A 17,062-nucleotide genomic window follows, 5' to 3' on the forward strand; every position below is an offset into this window, starting at 1 on the left:
TGAGACTAATTCTATTAAGAAAAGAAATATGGTACAAACAAAGCTTGCAAAGAAGCGAAGCTAAGGAGCATGGGAGCCAGAAATGATATGAAATCAACCTCGGTCCCAAAGAGCTAACACGGCATGAGCAAAAGAGAACAGAGAGAACAGAAAAAACGAGCTGGTCTAGGAAGTCTACCCAGCATGGGCTGAATCTTCCAATCTACATTTTTTCCCCTTTTTTTTACTGACTTTGACCCAACCAATTTGATCTGGCTGGACCGGAACTACTTGTAGACAGATCTGAGCTGAAGGAGGAGACTCCTTATCTGAATCAGAAGGCGAAGACTCATGAGTACGTTTCTGCGAGAATAAAGGCGCAGAAGGATCCTTGGCGCAGGCAGAGGGAGAGGCCTCCGGTTGCTCCAAATTCTCCTCTTCCACTTCAATGTCCTCCTCATCAGAGCTAGAGGACTCTATGTCATCCATAGGGGGACTATCACAAGGTTTCCAACTCTTGGATTTGGATTTGCGAGTGAAATTTTTCTTTTTGTCGAGGAACGCTGCACATGAGTTCTGGAGATGCCCCGTTTGATGGCAGTGGCGACATCTGAAGGCTGTATTCTCATAATCCAAAGTTTGCGTCCAATGGAAGTCCCCGACTTTGAGGATGATCTGATCCGGCAGCCCTTTGCTAATGTCTATTTCTGCACAAATTCTGCCGTAGGTATAGATTCCTTTCTCCCCCCTTGTGGTATCTGTTGCCAGGAAGCGGCCTAGGGTGTTCCCGATTCCTTGAAAGACAGCAAAATGCCAAAGATGCGCAGGGAGATTTGGAAGCCTGACCCAGATAGGGAGCTTTGAGATGACTGCAGTGGAGGGGTCAAAGTCTGGGAACCAGGGGGAGAGGAAAAGTCCCGCTGAACCCCAGAACCAGGGGCCCCCCGTTAAGGCTTTCTTGTAATCTTCATTGAAGGCTAAGGTTAGACTTAATGGGATTCTTTTTAAGAACGATGTAACAACCACTATTAGAGAGATGGTCAATCATTTTGTTGACATAGTCAAACTTATCCAACATGACAAATGCTCCATCTTTGTCAGCTTTTAGGATGACAATGTCAGGGTTTTCCCTCAGGGATTTAAGGGCGAGAAACTCATCCCTGCTAAGGTTTCTTTTGGGAGGCTTGGCCTTCTTAAGAACAATAGCACAGTCTTGCCTGATGGCTTCCTTAACATTATTTGGAAGGTCCCTAATGCCAAATTTGATATTACAAATAATGTCATCGGTGGGAACTTTCTTAGGGGCAAGGGAAAAATTAAGCCCTTTATTTAGGAGACTAAAGTTAGAGGGATTAAAATTAGAGCTAGAGAGGTTGACAACGTTCTTAAAATGAAGAAAAAATGAGGAAACATTGCTATTATTATTATTATTATGGAAGTTGTTCTTATTATTCAAACAATTATTGTTAATATTAATATTATCATACAAAGAAATAAAATTATTACAATCCTTATCAAGGCTATTATTACTATCTAAGTTGTTATAATTATTTATTATAGTATTATTAATATCAAGATTATTTGAAGACATTTTCAGAAGAAATCACATTGGTAGAATTAGGTCGACGTGTTTCGAACCAACTAGTGTGGTTCATCATCAGGACAAGATGAACAATCAGATCATAGCTCCAAGTTAAATAGGGAGTCAGGACCATGTAATAGCTATAGGGGAAACAACTAAAAAATTACTATGTTTGACTAGATAGGATGGAATCATTTGCAAAAGACTCCTCATCGTTTGTCAATGAGTTAAAGGATGTGAGTTTTGATCCAGAGGACATTCTATTTAGCTTCGATGTGGTTTCCTTATATACTAATATTCCCATCAAAGAAGCCTTAGATGTCATCTTTCGTCTTACTGATCCCGACACTGCTAGACTAGTCGAGATCTGCCTTACTTCCACTTTCTTCTGTTTCGAAGGTGAGTTCTATGAACAAACCTATGGCGTAGCCATGGGCTCACCCCTATCCCCTATTGTTGCTAACCTGTTTATGGAGGATTTTGAATCCAGAGCTTTGGCCTCAGCTATTTTTAAACCTAAGCTTTGGAAAAGATTTGTAGACGATACCTGCTCTATTTGGCAGCATGGTCCAGATAAGTTAGATCTCTTCTTTCAGCATCTTAATAATCAATCTAGCTCCATTAAGTTTACCATGGAGAAAGAAATCAATGGTTGCCTCCCTTTCCTTGATGTCCTCATTTCTAAGAAAGAGGATGGCTTGTTTTCCCATCAGGTATTTCGGAAGAAAACTCATACAGAGCAATATCTTCATGCGAGGTCCCATCATTTCCCTGCTCAGAAATTGGGTGTTCTCTGCACTCTAGCTACCCGTGCTATGAGGGTTTCTGATGTTGACCATTTTTCCAAAGAGAAATCCCATCTCTTGAAGGTTTTTGCTAATAATGGTTACAGTAAGAAACAAGGCCTTAAAGCCTTCCTCAAAGCCAACAAAAGTCCTAAGGTTAAGACAAACCCTAAGGATTGTAGTTCTGGAGTTAACCTCCCTTTCATCCAAGGGACAACTGACATGATTGCGAGAATCCTGAGAAAGCACAACATTCCCTCTACCTTTCGACCCCTTAACACCATCAGAAGTTCCTTGAAATCGACAAAAGACCCTGTGGACCCCAAGGATATGAAGGGTGTTTATGTCATCCCATGCTCCTGTGGAACTTCATACATTGGTGAAACAAGTCGTTCTATTAATCAAAGGATTAAGGAACACGTTGCCGATATTAAGCATGGAAGGACCCGCTCTTCGGCCTTAGCAGAGCATGCTGAGAAAACCAAGCATCAGATATGCATTGAAGAGGCTAAGGTCATTGCTAAGATTTCTCAATTTCATCACCGTAAATTTAGGGAAGCCATTGAAATTGAGAGGAGGCCCAGTAATCTTAATAGAGACGACGGTTGGAAAATCAGCAGTTGCTGGATTCCAGCCCTTTCCTCTTAGTTCCTTCCCTTTCTTATCTCTTTTCCTCTTTTCGGTTTCTCTTCCCTGAGGTTTGCTTATTTGTCCTTTTTTTTGCAAGAGTAAAGGAAATGAAAATAATTAAAAATAAAAATAAAAATCATTAATTAATTAATAAAATTACATTTATATCTACTATCTATGAAACAAAAAATAGACAACTATAATCTATGAACAAAAAATAATTAGAATACATTCAAATTTACCCAAAAATTAATATATATATATATATATATATATATATATATATATATATATATATAAACACATTTCATTTATACCAAGATAATTAATTTATAAATAAATCGTATATCTATTTAATATTATTTGACTTAAATAATTTAATATTGTTCATTTAACTTAATTATTGTTTCATTTGAATAATATTTTTTTTGACTTATAAGGGTCATATTGGTTATTTTTATAGTTATAAACATATAATTATAAATAAGCTTAGGACATAAACATAATTCATTTATGCCAAGATAATTAGTTTGTAACTAAATAATATATCTATTTAATATTATTTGACTCAATTATCTTAATATTATTTCTTTTACATTTCATTCATTTGACTTAATTATTATTTTATTTGAAAAATAAATAAATAAAAATTGACTTGTAAGGGTCATGTTGGTTGTTTATAATTATATACTATATTTTATTATTAATTATTGACAAATAATAATAATTTGTCCCATTTTCCTATCCAGTCAAACATAGCCGTTTTTTAGCTATTTCCCCTATAGCTCTTAAAAGTAGATGTTTTTTAGTTGTTTCCCCTATAGTTGTTACATGGTCTTGACTCCCTATTTACCTTGGAGCTATGATCTGATTGTTCATCTTGTCCTGATGATGAACCATGCTAGTTGATTCGAAACGCGTCAGCCTAATTCTACCAATGTGATTTCTTCCGAAAATGTTTTCAAGTAATCAAAATATGGATCACAGAAGCTTTAGTTTAAATATCAAGACTACTATTGTTTTTATTAATATTAACATTATTATTTAATATTATTTTGTTATTATCATAAATATTATGGTTATTATTAATATTTATAGTATTATTAATATCAAGATTAATATGGATCACAAAAGTCTGAGATCTTCTATTACTAATTCATGAATTTACAAATGTCAAGAGCTATTGATTATCTATGGTCTGCCACATGGGAAACCATACTAAAGGCATAATAACTATTGGTTGATCATTGTCCCAAAAAGTGCCTACGAAAAGGGAACCCAACAACCAAAGGGTTTAATTGCCTTGCTAATAAAAAACAAAATTATGGATAGATGTTTTGGGTCTACATGCCTAGTACTAATAACATATAATTAAAAAATAAGGTGCCTGTCTCATAAGTGGGAATACCAACCTCCAGAACAAACACCAGAGTGACCAAAATATGAGCATAGTAAACATAATAGCGATGAAGACAAACTTGTAAGTCATGAAGACAAGGAGGTATCCAAATTGATGGGGTGGTCAATGCTCTTGTAATATGGTGTCGTTATTAGTCTTGGAGGCAAGTTAAATGACCCTCCACATCCATCATCAACAACTTTAGCTCCTCCAACTTGTGCATGAGGTTGTCTTGGGATTCTCATGATCATTTAGAACTTTCCCCATAAGTAACTCGACTTGCCAATAGAGAATGACAATGTAAAAATAATGATTATGAAAGCTCTTGGTGTTCCCAATATCCAAGATCCAAGCTACAACGTCATCTATAACCTCAAAGTCTAGAACCGATACTGACGAAGTCCAAGAAATGTGAACTATAGAAGAAATTGATCTTACCTAAGAGGATGGGGATTGAATTTCTAGTCACAAGGGCAAGTCCTGCATCCATTATCAGTGCCAGTGTAGGCAAAAGAAAGACAAGGGGGGTGATACCAAGTAATGGAGCCACAAAGGGGTAATTCTTGCCAAAATTCACGACAAGAGGAGGAAATAATAGGGAGGAGAGAGCCATAGTGATAATGTAAACCATATCAACGAGTTTGGAGATAACACCCTCGATGATGGCTTTTGAGGTGCTAACATGAGCAAGGTTAATGTTGAGCATACTGCGAGGAGAGAGGAGTCGCAATCGAAGCAAGAATTAAAGTCTTGGTCGAAGCAAGAATTAATGTTTACTTTGAGTTGATGACACACTAGGAAGGGATGTGGTGTTGTGCCAAGGTCATCGTCCTTCCGCCACCTTCTCATCTGCCGTAAACACCCCCATCACGTAAACTTAATATTCCCCTTACCCTCACCCTCATAAAATATTATATTTTACTTAATACTTTATCCACCCCACCTTTAATATAATATTATATTTTACCAAATATTCTTTCTACTCCTACTTTTATGAGTAAGATTAAAGTAAATGCATCATATATACACTTATAAACAATTGAAAGAAGCTGTCATTGATATCAAAGGTTTTCTAAATGAAAGAGAAAGTTACATATTCGAATAACACATTTCAAAATATTGTTTTTGCATTTTTGATGCCCCATTTGGATACCCTATCTTTGAATGCATTTTTACCCCATTTACCTATCTCAAATGGTAGCATCACATATATTCTTGGAAAGCTTATTCTGAGACCTTTCCAATGGTATATGATACCCCCTCTAACTCCTCACGGTCGAGGAGAAATTATTTTTCGAATATTCACTATACATTCTGCTAGTTGCACAAGCCAAACCAGCCAATGGACAAGTCGGCCCAACCAATGGATAAGTCAACCTAGTCTAAACTCCAAATGCACTATAAATAGGTGTGAGAATGACCATTTCAAGTCACTCGCTCAAACAAGTTCAAATCTATCTAAACAAGTGCATAACAAAAGGAGTTCTAAGGTTCATACCTCATGAACGAGAAGCGAAGAGGAGTAGATTTGGAGAGGCTTTTTGGGGATGGATTTTTGGCACATTTTTTAAGGGTTTTTGGCTTATTTTGGCAATGTTTTTTGGCGTATTTTCGAATAATTTTTGGCACACTCTTTGAAGGTTTCTATACCTAGTTAGAAGGTTGATTGCAGACTTGCTCTTGAGGCTGAATTATGTCCCATTTGAACGCCAAATTTTAGATTTGTCAGAGGTGTGGAAGGTCGAATTTGACGCTTGTCTTGAGAGCAGTGACTTGTACTTGTTGAGGTTTGAATTTCAGGACCAAAGTTCTATACAAAGAAGGTTGAAGTCAGGCATGTTCCGAGGGCTAAAGTTTGGTGCGTTTGACAACGAGTTTCAAGTCTGTTTTGAAAATCTAACACTGTCCTCTGTTGAGAAGGCTAAACCCTGTGGAGTAGGTAGAGTTCTAGAGGCCGAGTTCAAGGAACAATTTTCTTGGGAAGTTCTGTTGCTAAGAAGACCATGTTTAGGAAGCTGAGTGCCTGTGTGAAGAACACAGAAGCAATTTCGAGATAGGTAGACTTTGGTTAACTAATATTGACTCATGTACAAGCTTTGGTGTTGGTAAATCAAGTTGTTGATGCTTCCTTTGAATTGCTTATAAAATTAGTATTTCATTTTAGTTGGTGCCAATAAATTTAAATATACTCTTTATAAATATTAAAAAAACCATTCCATGCTTTCACATAAAAATCTTTCTATTCTATATATTTATATACTTTACTTTATACTATATATTTATATACTTTACTTTATACCTGTGATGCATTTATAAGTTTTTAAAATAAAAAATTATTAAATCTGATTCACCTCCTCACAATATTGAATGTTACAACCTAAACAACGTAATTACAAATTTATTGAATTCAAAGAAATATGTAAAATTTAAATGTCAACTTGTCGTTTTCGAATATTTAGAAGTCCAATGACATTTTCAAAGCAGAAAGGAAAATAATATTTTTAAGGCCTTTTTGAGGATGTGGGATCAGCAAAAATTCGATTTGGTTCGGACACAAACCACGACTTACGCAGCTGTTCAAAACCGTTAAAAGGTTACTCTGCCCACCATGAAATTTTAGTATTGATATTTCATGGACAACCGTCCTCCTCCATCGTACCAGATTCATTAACAGTGAAAATGGGTTTCAAATTAATCTCGATGGCTCCCATCTACAGGCGTCTTCAGGGTACAATTCGTCCGAAAAGAGTCCTCTGTTTGGCATCGCAATCCCTCAATGCGGAGGACACTTTTATTCTAAGGGGTGCTTTGTATTTAGATTTCGCTACACGATCACACATGGGTCATGCTCACCACCACCATGGCAATGGTCATAATGAGGGCGGAGGATTAGCAGGGGAGCGCGTATCGAAATTGGGACTGACAGCCGATATTGCACTCGCTGGTGGAAAGGCGGTCACCGGGTATTTAACAGGCAGTACCGCCATTATTGCTGATGCAGCTCATTCTTTATCTGATGTGGTAAGTCATTCATTCATCCATTTCTATTCTGTCTGTTATTCTGCTTTGTGATATTATCGTGCAATTTTTTGGTGTTCAAGTTAACCTCACCACCACGCAGTCAAACGAGCGATATATCGGGTTTGGGGTATTTTGTTATAATTTTCACAATTTTTTAAGGCAGTGAAACGAACTATATATGGGTTTTGGGTCATTTTGTTACAAATTTTGGAACATAGTGGCAATATCAACTTGAAATTCTACTAAAACTAAGTGATCCCACTAAAATCCTAGTTACCAAATTTGAATTCGAAATGAAAAAGTTCTATTCCATTTAATATTCAAATAGAAAATTTTCAATACTAGAAACAATCGAGAGACGATACCTTTTAAAGGCATCACCATCCATACCCTACTGGGACAGTGACTCCGAGTCCAAGTAACTTTATTCAAGCTTCTTAAGCAAAATATAAGAAATCATGAGACATCAGAAGTTGGGACATTTTAGAACCCTAAACCCCTTTCGCAAATGAGTGCCAGGATGCATATAAACCGTAAAAGGATTAAGTATTTTTACACCAAAAAATCTCTCCTACAAACATTTAATAATTCCCAGAACTAGTAAGGTTGAGTAGCATGCCCGTGGCATATGGGAGGCACATGGGCGTGCCGGTGCAATAATTGCCGATGGTGTAATTTCCTCACCCATTTGAAGAACTGCCATTGCCGCCCATCGAGTCCGTGAAATCCCCCTGATTCCATTTTGCTGGTAGAAAACTCATTGAACCGGTCCATTTTTTATGCGTCCTAAATTCACACCGAATCCTAACGAATAATTTGCCAACTGAACTTTACTTTTGAATTTCTTTATTGTTAGGCCTGATTTGGCCAAATTTGGTAACTATGCTACTGCAAATTAGTTGTTGGTTTACAAAATGACTGAGCACCAGCTTACAACGTAAAAGCTTTAGTATGGGATGAACCCTTCTAACGAAGAAATGATCGGGACTGATCTGTGTTGACCTTTTTAGTGAGGGACTTACCTGACCTCGAGCCCTATTAATATGTGGCATAACCTTACTGCCTGAAAGAACCAAGTTCCAACCCTTCTAACAATATAAGTACTGATCCTTATGGCTCAAGACGAGGACAGCCACTTCTCAATCATTGGACATAGGGCAAAAAATAATTACTGACTAATCAAAGACTAAACTTCAGGGAGATAGGCAGCACTACATAACCATTACACCATGCTACATAAGGACCAGATGTGAATTTGCAAATGTCATGTATGACAATAATTTCTGAATGGTCTGAAAAGTAAAGAGAACATTGAGGTAAAATTAACAATTTTTTTTTTGAAAAATTCAGAAAAAGGAAAAAGATCCTATAATTTTGAATCACTGCTGATTAATTCGTTATAGAGACAACTTGCAGATCTTACATCTTAAAAAATGTTTTCTAATTCATTAAATAGCTTGAAGTTCTAAGACAATTTAATTTTTTTCAAGATGATGGTTGTAAATGGTTAACTCTTCATATCCAACATTTTAGAATGAAAGAAAAAACTATCGTTGCAACTTGGCCATCTTCCTTGCTTGACATGATAACATTTCTCAAAAATTATCTTGCTTGCTTGGCATGATAACATATCTCAAAAACATGTTTTGATCTTGGATCATATCTTAGTACGGACCGCCTATTCCTATCTAACACATCTCGGTTAAAAAAGGCAAACAAAGAAAAATAAAAGAAAATTGGTTGCAATGTTTTGGGAAAACTCAAGGCTCTTTCTTTTCATCCCATATCTTTTTGGAGTTAATACATATTAGTTCACTATCACTATCTTCTTTTACATTACTTTCGTTGTGTTGAAAGGTGTAACTAGGTTCGGTCTTCATAATGACATGTAATTATGATTTTATGCAATGAGATGTAAAGAAGGAAAATAAAATATTGTAATGCTTGCATCATGGGTTTCATGAGCAAGATATTTTTTTTTGAGTCAAGACTCCCATAGAGTGATTCGGATATAAACAGGAACGCAACAAATTACAGAGATAACCATAAACACAAAGATGTAGCGGAAATAATACTTCATTTTATTAATGTAAAATATTGAAATATGCTTACAAACAACAATGGAAATAAACCGGCTAGGGCAATGGTAACTTATCTTTGAGAAGAGATGTGGCGGCTACATGCCTCTGAACTGTGTTACAATGAGACTCGAAGGCCTATTTATTTTTGAGAAACAATGGAAAACCCTAAACATCCAAAAACCTAACCCTAGAAGATGAAACGCCAAACTGTGGGCTCCGTTGGGTAAATTGGTACATCAACTTCCCGGGGTTGTAGCTTTGGCATACGATCTCCGTTTGACGTGCACAATATTTTGTTAGAAAGATCTATTTGAGAACTACAACTTTGGGAAGAGCAACATGGGTCCCATTTTTCCCAAAAAACATCGTTTAGGGCCTCAAAACGGCTCCGGAAGTTCAGGACCTGAAAAACCACTAAAAATAGTAAATTGTGCTACAATTAAGGAAACTGAAAAGCTGAAAGAAACAATGGTGGGGGTCCAAGTGGACACCTGCCAAGTGGACTTGGCAGGTGTCCACTAATATCCACCTAGATCATTCCTCCCCCCTTAGGAAGCAATGGTCCCCATTGCGTTGAGTTTCTCCATGAGATGAGGAAACTTCTGCTAAACTTGGTCCTTGGTGAGCCACTTGCCATGGTGAAGGAGTTGGCCTGCTTTGACAACTCGATACAGTTGGATATTCTGCTGGCGAGTGTGCTTGATATGTGTGTCCATGATCCGATCAGTTGCAGCTTGTCCCATGCAATCTGGATTTAACTCTGTGGATGTGAGCTGTTCTGCAATGTTGGATGTGTCGAGTAATGGTCGAAAGTATGGCTGAAGGTGGTCCACATTGAACACCGGGTGCAGGCTAAGGAATAGGGGAATGCTGAGCTCAAATGCATTGTTTCCCACAACCTTGTTAATGGTGTAAGGACCATATCGGAGTGGTCTGAGTTTCCGATAGGATCCAGTAAGGCGTTCCTTTTGCAAATGCAACCAAACTTTGTCACCCACCTGAAACTTGTGTGGCACCCAATGTTGATCATGTCGCTGCTTGTACTTGGCATTTGATTTCTCCAGAATGTCATGGACCTGTTGGCGAATATGTTGGATCTGCTTAATTAAGCTGTTTGCCTTATTTGTTTCGGACTGGACATGAGCCGAATCTGTGTGAGTAGCTGCAAATGGCATGGTCACATCAATGAGACATAGTGGCTGGAGTCCCAAGCCCACCTGAAAAGGGCTGTGGCCAGTCGAGCTGTGGAGAGCCCGGTTGTAGTTGTGCTGAACATAAGGGAGGCTCTCGTCCCATGTGCGTGGAAGCTTTGAGTTGTACATGCGCAGAATGTGTATGATCATCCTATTGACAACCTTTGTCTTGCCATCAGTTTGAGGATGGAAGGCTGTGGACTTAGTGAGTTTGGTGTCCAACGTCGACTAGAGACTGGACCAAAATGTATTGAGGAACCTGCTGTCCCGATCTGAGATGATAGACTGTGGGATCCCAAAGTGTACCCACACTCGTTCAAAGAAGAGTTTAGAAGTGGTTTCTGCTGTGATATTCTTCTTGCAGGCCGCCATAATGGCCATCTTCGAGAACCTGTCGACGACCACAAAAACACAGTCGTTTCCATGCTTAGTGGAAGGAAGGCTTGGCATGTAATCCATGGAGATAAATTCCCAAGGTCGGCTAGGGGTAGGTAGCACGGTATAGAGGCCTTACTTCTTGATGGTCGGTTTAGCATTGGCGCAGGCAGTGCATGATCTGATGTACTTCTCGACATCTCGTCGAAGATTCGGCCAATAGAAATAATTCTGCAGTACTCCCACCGTTTTCTCGACCCCGGAATGCCCAACAGCTTGACTTTAGTGTGCTTCCCAAATTATCTTGGCACGCTCGCTTGAAGGAACACAAAGGTGACCCAGGTGGCATAATAGGGCATCCTGGAGGTGAAAATCTGGAACATGTTGACCCTCCAAGAGTGTCTGGTATGTGTGGCCGAATTCTGGGTCGCTTTTATAGAGAAGTGGCCAATCAGAAGTCTCGTGCTCATAAGAGTTGAGCACGGTGGTTAACGCCATGATCGGTGGTCGACTGAGGCAATCTGCAACATTATTGGTGCTGCCCTTCTTATACTTGATATTCAAATGGAACTGTTGCAGGTATGTGGACCACTTCTGATGGCGATCATTTTGCAATTTCCCTTGGGTTTATATGAATTGCAGGGGTCGGTGGTCTGTGTGGATGACTGTTTCCTTCCCCAAAATGTAATGCTTCCATTGTCGGCAGGCCTGCACAATGGAATACATCTCTTTGTCATAAGTGGGATACTTCCGGACTGTGTCTGAAAGTGTCTCACTGTGATATGCCACTGGATGCCTGTGTTGAGTAAGGACTGTCCCAATAGCATAGTCAGAGGCATCTGTTTCGACCTCAAATGGTTGTTGCAAGTTTGGTAATGCGAAGCACTGGTGCCGTGCAGAGGTGATGTTTCAACTCTGTGAATGCTTTCTGTTGAGATTTAGACCAAAAGAATTTTGCTTTCGCTCCTCCCTTGGTGACTTGACTCAAGGGCCAAGTGATATGAGAAAATCTCAACACGAACCTGTGGTAGAAGTTGGCAAGACCTAGAAAGCTGCGGAGCTCTGTCAGAGTGGTTGGAGATGGCCAATCCTGAATGACTTGGATCTTGGCTGGATCCATATGCACCCCCTGTTCATCAATAATGTATCCCAGATATTGAACTTGGGTCATGCCAAAAGTGCATTTCTCCAAATTGGCACATAACTTGTGTTGCCGCAGTGTTTGGAGAACCTGTCGGATGTGGTGGAGGTGCTCTTCCTAACTCTGGTTGAAGATCAGGATGTCATCCAAGTATACCACTACAAATGAGTTGGTGAATGGCCGCAAGATATCATCCATTAGCCTCATGAAGGTTGCAGGAGCATTCGTCAATCCGAAAGGCATAACCAACCATTCGAAAAGGCCCTCCCTGGCTTCGAGGGTAGTCTTCCACACATCGGAGGGTTCGATTGGTAGCTGGTGATATCCTGACTTCAAATCAATCTTGCTGAAATATTTCCCCCCTTTCAGTTGGTCCAGGTGGTCATCAATCTGTGGGATCAGGTACCTATTACGGACAATGATCTTGTTTAGCGCCCGATAGTCAATACAGAGTCTCCAAGTCCCATCCTTCTTCTGTACCAACACGATCGGGCTCCCACAGGGCGATGAACTCAGACGGATGTGACCTTTCTGTAGCAGCTCCTGAATCTGCCTCTTGATTTCATCATTCTCCAGAACAGAGCGTCGATAGATTGGTCCATTGGGCAGCAACGCACCTGGGGTTAGATCGATGGAGTGCTTGACCTGACAGTGCAGAGGAACCCCTACAAGGGAGGTGAAGGTGTCCTCATACTCCTCCACGACCCTGTCCATTTGTAGTTGTCGTGCGGAGGGGCCCTGTTTGGAGGTCGTGGCGACCATCTTCTTCTTTCCTCGAGGGCGTATCATCAGGAAAACAAATTTCCCGGTTTTGGAAATGAGCTTACTGCATTGTTTTGCAGTAACCAAAAAGATGGCGGTAGGCAGTGCTACCTCCGGTATCCTGTACAACTTATTTCCCAAAGTAACAATAACGGCACGGGGCCTTGATTCATACACAACATGTCGCTTCCACAAGTATGGTTGTCCTAATAATACATCACAAACTTCAAGGGGAGCAATGTCACACAATACCTCATCCGTGAAGGGCTTGATGTTGTATGGAAGGCGACACTGCTGGCTCAAGTGAAGATCCTGTCCTTGGTGAAGCCACCTGTTGGTGTACGGCTGTGGATGTGCTGTGGTTGGTAAGCCCAGCCGCTTCACGACCTCTGCTGAAATAAGGTTCTTTTGGCTCCTGTTGTCGATAATGAACTGTAGCGGGGAGCCCTTTACCCACATCTGGGAGTGGAAGAGACACTCCTTCTCCTCTGGATCTTTGGGTTCCTCCTTCTGGATCTTCGTGGTGGCAACGGTGGTGTTGGGCTCCGCATTGATAATCTGTTTCCCTTTGTCATTCCCCTTGTCGAGTTCTGACTCAGAGTTGGAACATGCATATGATTCTGAAACCTTTAGCTCGGCTACCAGTGACTACTTGGCCCGACACTCACTTGTGTTGTGAGTGGAGCTCTTATGGAACTCACACCACTTTCCCGTGTCCTTTTTCGTCTTCACGACATTGTTCTTTGCTTGCAGCTTTGGCGGGTTGTCTTGGGCCGCCCCGCCTTGGCTTTGTCCTTTGTTCTGCGGTTTGGGGGCACCTTTCCCTTGCTTCGGATTCGCAGATCCAAAGTCTCACTTCTTCTGTTTAAACTTTTGCTCGACCTTGATGGCATATCAGTATGTCGTGCCGAGCGAGGGGATGTTTAGGAATTTTATTTCTTCCTGGATGTACTTGTGCAGGCAGCCGCGGTATTTGAGTACCAAATGCTGCTTCGAATCCTTGATACCCAACTTTGTGCGAAGGGTATGGAAAATATTGGTAAACTCCGGCACGTCTTGGTCCCTTCCCTGCCGCAGTGTGGTCCACTTTATGTATTGATCCTCATAACTTCCGACAGGGTAGTACTACTCCTTTATGGCATCCCGGAATGAATCCCAAGTGGGTATGGCTGAAAATAGTGAGCTTCTACTTTCATCCTTCTGCTCGCAGTAGGTTTCCCACCAATCCTTGACGTGGGGGGCTGCTTTGAGAAGAGCGAAAATAATCTTTTCCCGACTGGAAAAATCATGAACAGAAAAATAACCCTCTAGCAGATTTAACCATTTATCGATGACATCTGCATCTATCTGACCCTCGAATATGGGGATTTCAAAATTAACTTGTACCTTAAACGGTGTGGCGTTTCCAGAGTAGTTGTTGGAAGCCGATGCGTCGCCCCTGGGTAGCCGCTGAAGGATCTGGGCAAATTTGTCCATCATCGCGTTCCTTTGTCACTCGAGGGCTTCTTCGAGCAAGATTTTGATAGGATCTCCTGCCCCCTTGTCTTTCTTTTCATCCGCCATGGGAGGCCGTTGGGATTTGTGAGTTTGGTCTTGCAAAGGTTTGACCAGCTCAAGCCCTAACTCCTTATATCCCGACCTCGTTGGGGACATGCAAAGAAAAATAGAGAAAAAACAAACTGCTCAAAGGTGGAGGTTTGACCCTCAACGCTGTTGTAGATGGCCCAAAAACAGTCTTGAAATTTCAGCCTGAAATTTTCGATCAACCCAAGTCAACGCATGAAGAAGAAGGGCTTCTCCTTTGCTGTACGAATCAATGAGGAGAGGAGAGAGAAAAATGTGTGTTGAGGTGTGTCCAAATGATGAAGATGCCTCTTTTATTGATACACAATGTTATGGGTGAAGAGACACGTCTGTTGGGCTTCATGAGGCCTACATTAGACTTCTGGCCGACCTTGACAATTTGTTCATAGAAGAAATAAATTCAAAATTCCATTTCTACTTGTCAGAATGAGATGATCTTTAGATCAATCTTGCACCTCTTGGAAAGAGGAATCCAATAAAAATATCATCTTTATCATATGAGCTGTCCATGGTGTTGAAGAAAGTGTAACTAAGTTCGGTCTTCATAAATATGAAATGTACTTTTGATTCTTGTATTTTGTAAAAGAAAGAAAAATGATTATTATTATTGAGCTTGGGTTTCTTGCCCAAGAAATTTGTTTTATAGGTCAAGCACTAATTGAAAGTGCTTCGAGGATTATCCTAGCTCAAGAAGTCCAATAGGGACATTGTCATAATATGAAGACCCCATCGGGCATCTTGTAAATTATAAAAATTATTAAATTGTAAAAATTATTATTTTTGTATTTTACTGAGCCTTCCAAGACCAAGTCGCCTTGCGAGCCTGTCAAGGCGGCATAGAATCTGGAATCCATACCCTTGGAAGACCTATATATAGGAGACAATTCAACCTCATTTGGACACATTCATTCCTCTCTCTCTTATGCGAAGGAAGAAGCATAAAAGGGCAACGAAGAAGGCAAAAGAAGGAGAAGAAGTGTTTTGGGTTCCTCTCTCTCTCTCTTTCTCTCCACACGTGCGAAGAAGAGGGCTGAAATTCTGCAGCTTTTCGCTAGGGTTTCTGCTGTTGGGCTAGGGTTTCATTGTGGAGGTTCAATTTGGTGAAAAAGAGTTGAAGGAAGGGCCAACAAAGTCCCCTTCTAGATCCAGAAGATAAATTAGGTCAAGTGAGGTAGTTGGAGGCAAAGAAGAAGTAGTTCTAGTGCACACGTGCAAAGTAACAGCTGCTGCCAGGGGATCGAAGTTGTAGATCTGTAGTTAGGATCGAAAAGCTGTGGCTGGAGGTCAAAGTAGTGTTGCCGGAAGAGATTTTGCTGGGTTTGGAAAGTAGTGAAGCAAGCACATTCTTGAGAAGCTGATCTTGGTCTTGGAAGGGCTTCAGTGTTGGTCAAGGGTCTTGGTATTCGTCAATAAAGAATCTATAAGAAGAGATTGAAGGGTTTTCCTCTCAAGAGGAGAGGTTTTGCCTTGGGTTGGAGCCTACATCTTGTGTACTTGTATCTTGTTGATCTTCTTGTTTTGGTAGCTGTTTGATGATTGAAGAACACACTATAATAATAATGATAAGAAGAAGAAGATAATCCTAATAAGTAAAAAGACATGACAAGCAATTACCATAGTTAGAAGAATTATTAATGTCATCTTACCTTAGATTCTTCAACATGGTTTCAGAGTTATGGTTCGAACAAGGCATGAAGAAGGTCAACTCTATTGTGAAGAAGCTTGAAAAGAAGTGTTCATCATTAGCAAGTCTCATCAAGCAAAGTTTCGAGGCAGTATGGAATAGTTTCTTCTCTTCCAAAGATCTCAAATCTTCAAAGAATGAAGGATTGTTCTCAGCCCTCACCGGAACATTTCAAGATGAAAATATATGGGTGATAGATAGTGGAGCTTCAAGGCACATGACTGGATATCACAAGCAACTCAAAACCCTATCCAAAGGGAAGTCCTCATACTCTGTGGAGCTTGGTGACAACAAGAGCTATCTGGTAAAAGGCATTGGATCTACATCAATTGAGCTGAAAGGAGGAGGTAACATTCATCTCAACAACATTCTATATGTTCCAGGTTTGTGCAAAAATCTTATTTCTGTTTCATCATTAGAAGAAAAAGGAGATAGAGTTGCTTTTATAGATGGTAAAGTAGTGGTTTGGGCTAAAGATTCTAGCATTGAAAAAGCTAGAACCATTGGAGTTCGAGAAGGAAGACTCTATAAACTCTCATCTCCTCTAAATCAAGCACTTGTCCACATTGGTATAAGTCCGTGTGAACTTTGGCATAGAAGATTGGGCCATCTTCATTACAAAATCTTACCAACTCTAAACTCCATTATAAATGGGATACCAAATCTCAAAGAAGACCATGAAGGAGTCTGCAAATGCTGTGCTCTGGGAAAGAATGCAAAGAAACCATTTGCAAATAATACATCTAAAGCTCAAGAGATTCTAGATCTCATCCACTTTGATGTATGTGGTCCCATGTCTAAATCACTTGGAGGTCATCTATATTCTGTTACTTTCATTGATGATCA

At 40.0% G+C, this 17,062-nt stretch overlaps 1 protein-coding gene across 3 annotated transcripts in view; it reads left to right on the top strand.

Moving 5' to 3' along the window:
• Positions 1 to 6,867: 6,867 nt before the first annotated feature.
• Positions 6,868 to 17,062, top strand: part of LOC149201967 (metal tolerance protein 2-like) — a 479,526-nt gene continuing 469,331 nt past the window's right edge. Inside the window, exon 1 of one of the 3 annotated variants that reach the window (XM_089403043.1) lies at positions 6,868 to 7,396. In XM_089403043.1, the coding sequence (XP_089259169.1) occupies positions 7,055 to 7,396 (342 nt within the window). In that variant the 5' untranslated portion in view covers positions 6,868 to 7,054. The remainder of the gene's footprint in view (positions 7,397 to 17,062) is intronic. The other 2 variants (XM_089403042.1, XM_089403044.1) reach the window with 2 other exon arrangements.

This window comes from Pinus tabuliformis, chromosome 2_1, assembly GCF_031772625.1.
Source record: "Pinus tabuliformis cultivar Carrire ecotype Pingquan chromosome 2_1, CPIR1, whole genome shotgun sequence".
NCBI classification, from domain to species: Eukaryota; Viridiplantae; Streptophyta; class Pinopsida; order Pinales; family Pinaceae; genus Pinus; species Pinus tabuliformis.